Source organism: Danio rerio, chromosome 11 (assembly GCF_049306965.1).
Source record: "Danio rerio strain Tuebingen ecotype United States chromosome 11, GRCz12tu, whole genome shotgun sequence".
NCBI lineage: Eukaryota > Metazoa > Chordata > Actinopteri > Cypriniformes > Danionidae > Danio > Danio rerio.
In genome coordinates this window covers 30,520,269-30,528,048 of record NC_133186.1, presented here as the reverse complement: position 1 = coordinate 30,528,048, position 7,780 = coordinate 30,520,269, and the positions used below count along the sequence as shown (strand labels likewise).

General features: G+C 37.1%; 1 protein-coding gene across 11 annotated transcripts in view; it reads right to left on the bottom strand.

The window, feature by feature from the left end:
* Positions 1-1,819: 1,819 nt before the first annotated feature.
* ephb2b (eph receptor B2b) overlaps positions 1,820-7,780 on the bottom strand; it is a 258,150-nt gene continuing 252,189 nt past the window's right edge. For 10 of the 11 annotated variants that reach the window (XM_073915884.1, XM_073915888.1, XM_073915881.1 and 7 more), the window contains one exon: positions 3,162-7,169. In XM_073915884.1, the coding sequence (XP_073771985.1) occupies positions 7,061-7,169 (109 nt within the window). In that variant the 3' untranslated portion in view covers positions 3,162-7,060. 11 annotated transcript variants of the gene reach the window in all.

Below are 7,780 nucleotides of genomic sequence, written 5' to 3'. Positions count from 1 at the left end.
ATCTCATGTATATGCACAAATATAATATTGTAAAGCTTACTATAAAAAATATGAATTTGAAAGAGAGATTTGAGAGAGGTGTACTATATGCTGAGCACCGTACACTGGAAGCAAATTTTGGACAATTTATGGAAGAATTTAAATCAGTTAGGAATTTTAGTGCTTATATTAATTTTTGTATTAATTTATGTTTATTAGCTGTAATATGATTTTAAATATTCTTGGATAAAATGAAAACAAATTGTAAGTTACAAAGTTTTACAATTTAATGCACATTTAGACAGAAAAGAAAATGATCCGTGGTAATGTAATTTACGTTTTGGTTCTGCTGAAACTTTAAATATTTAGTTTTTCACTATAATTTACACTAAGTGCTTCAGACACTTTTTTCAAAATATTTTGTTTATTTATTTTATTTTATTTTTTTGTAGAAATGTAAAAAAAAATAATGGCACAAATGCAGATGAATGGATATTTTGGTCACTAAATATCGCTGGTACCTCGGAATAGATTGTATTAAACATAAATTATTTATTGGCATTTTAATTTGAATGTTATATTACAATATTACAAATATTACATTTAGTCGTATATTATTTTAATTCATATTTATTATTAATTATTTCTTAATTGTTTTGTTAGTGTAAATCAATGTTTACAAATGCTGTTGGCTGACATTTTGTAATTCAAAGCTTCACCTGTGACATTACAAACAAACTTCAAAAATAATGGATCAGAAACCAATAAAGTGGCAAAATCAATGTAAAATTCTTTAAAAATATATATAACTTGTAAAATTCTGATGCTTTTTAAATATTTTTTAAAGTTTTAAAAAATGTGTTTAAGTGTATACGTAGTCTTGTCCCTAGGATAGTCTGTGAGTTCATACATAAGTTCAGCAGTGATGGGAAAAAGACTAGAGGGGCAATAAATGGGAACTGTAGAATCCACAGATGCAGAACCACTGTGGGTCAGTCATCCGTTTCAGTGAAAGGTTCACATCTATGGATTGCCATGCCTGTTGTTTTAAAGTTACAAACAAAATTCTGTTTTTTTTCTGTAAAGCTGAAAGAATGGTTGAAATCTTTACAGCAATGTGAACATTACATATTATTCAAACAGCTTGGTCAGGTTACATTTCTCTTTAGTATGCAGATTGAATTACATTTTCTATTTGTGGCCCTGTTTTTACTGTTATGTGCTTGTTGTACTGTTTTTATTTGTTGACTTGTTTTTAATTTAATTTAAGTTTTTTATTCAAAGCCTAACCAGGGACGAGGGATGCAAATTATCCTTATGCTATAAGCCCTGTACGTGGCATTGGTTGTCTTTGTATAACAATCTCAAATGTGTTGTCCCTGTTAAACAAACAACAAATAAATAAATAAACTATTACTATTTTTTTTTTTTTTTTTTACGTTAGATTCATTGTACATTGTTACTTTTTATTCAGTTGTTTTTGGGGGTTGAGGTAGTTGTTTTTGGGGTTAATGGGACGAGAGAAATGTGCAAGTGGCAATTAAAATAATGCATCGAACGCTGTCAATTATCCATTTTGTCAACAAACAAAATTAAAATATCAAACCTACAGAAGAAAGCTTGCTATAAAAAACTAGCTCAGTTAATTTTATTTTAGCTTACTTGCAGTTTTTAGCTTACTAGTTTCATGTAAATGTTTTAAAATCAATAGACGGAAAGCTAAAATGTGATCCTAATTGTGTGCGCGCACACACACACACACACACACACACACACACACACACACACACACACACACACACACACACACACACACACACACACAAAACAGGACATTGTATAACAGATCTCATTTCATTTTTTAATGAGGAGAGTCAAGTTGGGCTTTTTTTTCTCATTTTTAGAAAATAAACCAATAACAATATTACAAATAATGAAATTGTTACATCATTCACAGGGTTACAGTCAAATGTACATTTTATACAGCGAAACAGGACCTCCCATCTCCATCACAGTGGTCCAGGTGGGCAGTGCTCTATTTGGGCAAGAGAGAGAGAGAGAGAGAGAGAGAGAGAGAGAGAGAGGTCTGCTGCCCTGTAATGAAAAGCAGGGCTGAGAGACATGCGGAAGAACACACTACTGCCTTCCTAACAGCAGAGGGAGCTGCGGCCCTACAGCCACTACAGCTCTGCTCGGGGAGCCATTTTCTCTCCCAACAACTTCCCACCATATTTGGAGGATGCAGGCAGAAATATGGACCAATGAGAGGGAGCCAGAGCCAGCTTGTATTTACGTTCACAGTCACACATAATCATCATAATAACGGTTTTGCATTGGTATTATGCTTCGGCGGTAGCTGCGAGCATATGCTGTTCACAGCTTGCTGTCACCCAGCTTTCAACAAAAAGCTTTAAATGGTGCACGGTCACGTTTTTGCTCGCCAGAAAGAACATTTGCAGTTCGCATGTCCACATAACGGCAGCTTATTGGTCATTTTCACAAGAAATAGAAATTCCTATGTGCCATCTTTCCCAGCACTGTGTTGTGGTAGAAAGCTTGCATTTAAGGTGGTAATCCATGTGAAAAAAATAACAGAAGTGCTTAAATCACTCAGCGTGACATTCTTTCACACTCTCAAGGCCACGTCTCATTTGTCTGTGGTCTACGAAGTGTTCTGTTAAACGACAAATGAGAGACAGAGGCGTATGAAGTAATTAGTCCCCTACTGAGAAACAAACTTGAACGGTGGGAAAAAAAGTGAATTACATTAGATGAATCAGATGAAATAGTCCAATATAAATACAGCTTTAATGTGTAGCAAATGTCAAGCGTGTCAGAATCTTTCAACGTATCAATATCTTAAAACAGAAAGGCTCATTGGCTGCTAATGTTCCTTCGGATCTCTCGATGCAAAGTACCAGAAAGTCGGTGCCAAACAGCGAGAGAAAAACCTCTTTTTATTTTTCTGATATAACACATTTCACTGGAAGGAAAAGAAGTCGGGGATCAGGGATACAGGATATCCCTTCAGCACTGGATTTCATTCAAAGCTCTGTTAATCCTGAACTTTTAGGCAGATTTAAAGCATGCCATAACTTGTGGGTCGTACCTCTAAATATTGCTACTGCCATGAATTTATTTGTGTGTGTGTGTGTGTGTGTGTGTGTGTGTATGCGTGTGTGTGTGTGTGTGTGTGTGTGTGTGTGGATCCTGCAGTTTTCGGTGACAAAGATTGTCCTAGGAGGGTGAAGGAGAAAGCGGTGTTATTCTGAGGAAGACGAGGGATTCAAGACCTTAGTCTCACAGTGCAGCAGTGACACTGAGACGCCATTAAATATTGAGAGGATGTGTGCTGGACAGACAGGTAAAGATGGCTGCTGGCACCACCACTGGTATGCGTTTTTATGTGAGAACATCCTTCACTCTAAATCTGTCTCTCACCTCCCTGAATCACCTCTCGTCCTAACCAGCAGCTCAATGTGACCAAGTTGTAATGTATTGCATTAACTGCAAACAGATAATATGCTAATTAAATGTTATTAGACAGCGTGTATAGATTGTTATGAATGTTAAAAAATAGTTTATTTACTTATGAGAGGCTTTTAAAATGGGACTAGGGCTGGGTGATTTGGCCTAAAATCTAAATATTTTGACTTGATTATGATTAATGAATGATTATTATTTATTTATTTTGTTTGTTTCCCCTCATAATTCACAGACAAGTTTTGTACTGTAAATATGCTTAACCAGAGATCAGATGTGGCTGCAAAAGTACACATAAGCCTTAACAGAGCGAGGTCAATTGGAAAAAAAAATTGGACCTGGTAAAGTGAGATTCTGAATGACAATTTGGCTTACTTTTTAAGCCCTAAATGGGACCATGCTTCAACAACTTGATACTGAAAATGGAACACTGAAGAGACATTTTTAGTGTTGTGGAATGATAATCTGTATTGGATTTGTTAAGCATGGAACCATAAAATCACAGACTTTAAAATATTCAGTATTTTTTTAAGTAATGAAAAAGTTAGTTTTTTTTGTCACTAAATGAAATAATCTCATTTGTACATAAATTAAATAAAAAATTTAATTTTTATTTGTTTGAAAAAAACTTTTTAAAACTAGTAACTTTCAGATTGCTAAAATACATTTAAGTGTAAAATAAATGCTGTAAAAAAGAATGAAAAAATATCATAAATATAAAAAAATATTAATTAAAAAAAAAAAGTTTTCCGTTTGTTAATAACAGTTTTTTTTTTGCTTGTGCACTAAAAAGCATATTAAAATGTTTCTAAAAGATCATGTGAAGTAAAAGGATGCTGAGAATCCAGCTTTGCCACCACAGAAATAAATTACATTTCAAAATATATTAAATTAGAATACAATTATTTTAAACTGCAAAAATAGTTTACAATATTGCCGTTTTTTTTACTGCATTTCTAATCAAATTTAATGCAACCAAATAAAAGTTCAACTAAATTCTTTCCAACCCCAAACTTTTAAACAGTAACATGGGCTACAGTAACTGCATATTAAACAACAACTGTGACTGCCATGCTGGATTTTCGCTTCTAATGTGGACGGACAAATAACTGCTTGCTGGTTAGGATGAAGTGTTAAGCCCAGATTGATTTCCTCTCTCCCTAAATCCTCCTGCTGGTGATGAAAAGGTCTGAAAAGCTGAGAGCTAAAACTTAAGGGCCACTTACTGTAGTACCTCAAGCTCAATGGAAAAATGAAATCCTACCTTCTTTCTGGACACACAGGAAGGTAAACATTGGTGTCTCTCAAGCCTTTTGAATTGATCTCTACCCGGGATGGCCTGTCTGCTGGACGCCCAAACACTGCCTGATAATAGTCTTTTTTTTCTAATGGAAGCATCATGTAATGGGAAGAACAGAGAAACGGTCAACACCATCTGATCAGAACTTTATCAGCACTTTGAGATTCAGACTTTAGCTATACTGAACCGACCTCACAGTACTGTGTTTTTAACAGATGCATGTCAACACTGAGGTTATGGAAATAAAGCGAGAGCCCCTCGTCGACCGAGCGACAAGTATATTGTTATCCACAGTGACTGTAATGCTGGTACACGGATGTACCTGCATGTGCAAACACACTCAGAAACACACGCACACATACACTCCAGCATGGATGAAGATGCCTCCGGCCTGTTCATCTCTACGGCTGCTTCATCTCTCAGCCCGTCCTAGTACAAAACGAAAAGCCCAAAATAAACAGACAATAGCAACTCTCCATCAACAACACATTAAAAAAAAACTAATCTGTACACTAAAATCCAACACAGCTTTGAGAAAAACCTCTCAGGCGGGGGGGAGTTTCTGATTCAGAATATTATATACAGTTTTACGTCAATGCAGGTGAAGTATCTTACGCAATTACGAATGCTTTCTCTGTATAAAATAAAACCTATACACACTCATTTACATTTTGTGATTCGTTGACGAAACTCCAGCTTGTTTTTTAGATGTCAGATTTAATCTTGACCCCCCGATCGGTGAATGTAACCTGTTTAAAAATGTCGTAACAGCATCCTTATATAAAACTATGCTTCACAATGACTTTCCTGTTATGAAAATGTCCTCTAACTCTTTATCAGATATTAAAACTCCTAAACACCATATTACAAAACGTTGATCTTTTAAAAGAAATGATTTTGGTGGCAAAAATATAAGCATATCGACACAGTGATCTGCGACGTGTATCAAATCCAAGCATCCCCTGAAATCATAGTTTTGCACCGCACATGGGCTCCATACGCACACATGCACACACTCGCACGGCAGGGATTCGAGCATAAAAGAAGAGCGGAGATGTGAGGACCACACCATACGTGCACTCGGGGTCCTTCTCTGGTTCACCAAAAGAGCGAGCTAAAAAGTTTTCTTTATGGGGGAGAACATCTTACGCCGTCTTTCAAACTAAATCATCTTAGCCCATGACAAAAAAAGGAAGAAGAATATAAAAGATGACCCCCTCGAGTCACAAACGTTTGCGCACTCTAAAGAAAGTCCATCAAATGTCAATGTAGCTCAATCTAATACTCAAAATGAAGCTAAATGTTGGACTGCATCAGGCTTGTACTGATGACCTCACGACGTCAAGTGCATCTGATATGTACAGGACGAGGTACAAAGAGATGATGCTCAATTTTGGCAGGCTGTTTTATGACATCTGTAAAAGATTTCTGTTTTCCTCCCCCCGAGCAATGAGAAATCTGCACCACAAATTGCAACACTGTGATAACTGCATTTTTTTTCCTTCCTCTGTTTGTTTGTGTTGATGTAGTTTGAATGACTGAAGTCTCATGTTTTCTTCAAGGCAGAATCAGCTGCCAGAAGGAAGTGCCATTTCATGGTGTTCACATACTTTTCCCCTGACTGTCAACAAGGGAAGAGGGATTACGGTCCCGCAGGTTGTCCCATGTGTGTGTGTGTGTGTATCCACTGAGCAGACAGTCATTATTTCTAGTCAGGATTTTCCTAAAATATTCAAAAAGAAAATCTCAGAAGCATGTATCATGGGGTGAAGTTTGTTTTTTTATCTCCTGTTTCTTCATTGCCCTTTTAAAGGGTAGCCTTTTAATTCAGTCCACCGTATTCAGTCTGCAATCTATACATTTCATATAGATTCCTTATGTTTTCATAGCTTTAAAAATTCTTTACAAAAAAACTCTTTAAAAAAATGAAGATGATAAAAAAAGAATAACTGGAAAGGAACAAAATGAGAAGGAAATAGGGGCGGGGCCTATTGCTGGCAGACTGAAGGGTCATCCTGTGATTGGTGGTGGCTAAAACTAAACGATCAGGTGTTGTGACCATATTTTCCAGACGCAGCTTTCCCCGAATCCAGCCCATTAGGGTGTCTGGGGGTTAATGGGGGAGTCAGATGACACAGATGGAGAACGAGAGTGTTTGGGAGGAGGGGGCAGGTGGGTATCCTAGGTGGTCCAGAAGGAAAATCAGGCTTAGGGGTCTGCGGTGGCCGCCCCATCCCTTCACGCTGGCTCTCCGCCTCCTCCTGTTGTCCTCCGCCCAGTCTAATCGAGGGCACGTGGTCAAACCTCTACCGACTGGATCTGGTTCATCTGAGCCCTCATCATCTGAACGCTGTTGAGGATCTTCTTCTGATGACCTGCTAGTGTCACTCCGACCCGGAGAATGTCCCTACAGAGAAAGAAGCAAGATTAAACTCGAGCGCTCTGAAGCTGATACCATAATGCTGTAGTAACACATTTTTATTCACTGGTTTCATCGCATGATGCCAAAGTAAACTCTGCATGTTAGTTCAAGATGAGTAAATGGTAAATTCCATAATCCCGATCATCCTCTGTTTGTTTCACAACCCAAGCGTCTCTGAAACAACAACGCCTCCTTTGTTTTTCCGTGGCATGTCTGGTTTGGCCAGGTAACAGCTGAGGTGAGGAGACGGGAAAAAATCTATGAGTGCATTTCTGTGGTTCCCATTTGTACACTGATTGACAGGCAGCAACAAACAAGGAAACATGCCTATATTTATTTCTGAGTTAAATCCAGATGGTGTCTTATCGCTGAGAAATGATTTCAGCTGCAATTGATGATGCATTTTGAAAAAAAGACTGGAGTCTTAGTACAGCTACACAGTCAATCATATTGAAAGTGAAATTGTGAATTTTCCTTGTGCATGTGCATTTATCATTATATCGCTAAATAAATGGTACTACTTTACAATGCGACTCTTCAATGCAGAAGATATTATGAAGTTCCAATGATCTACATTTTAACAACATTTAATAATC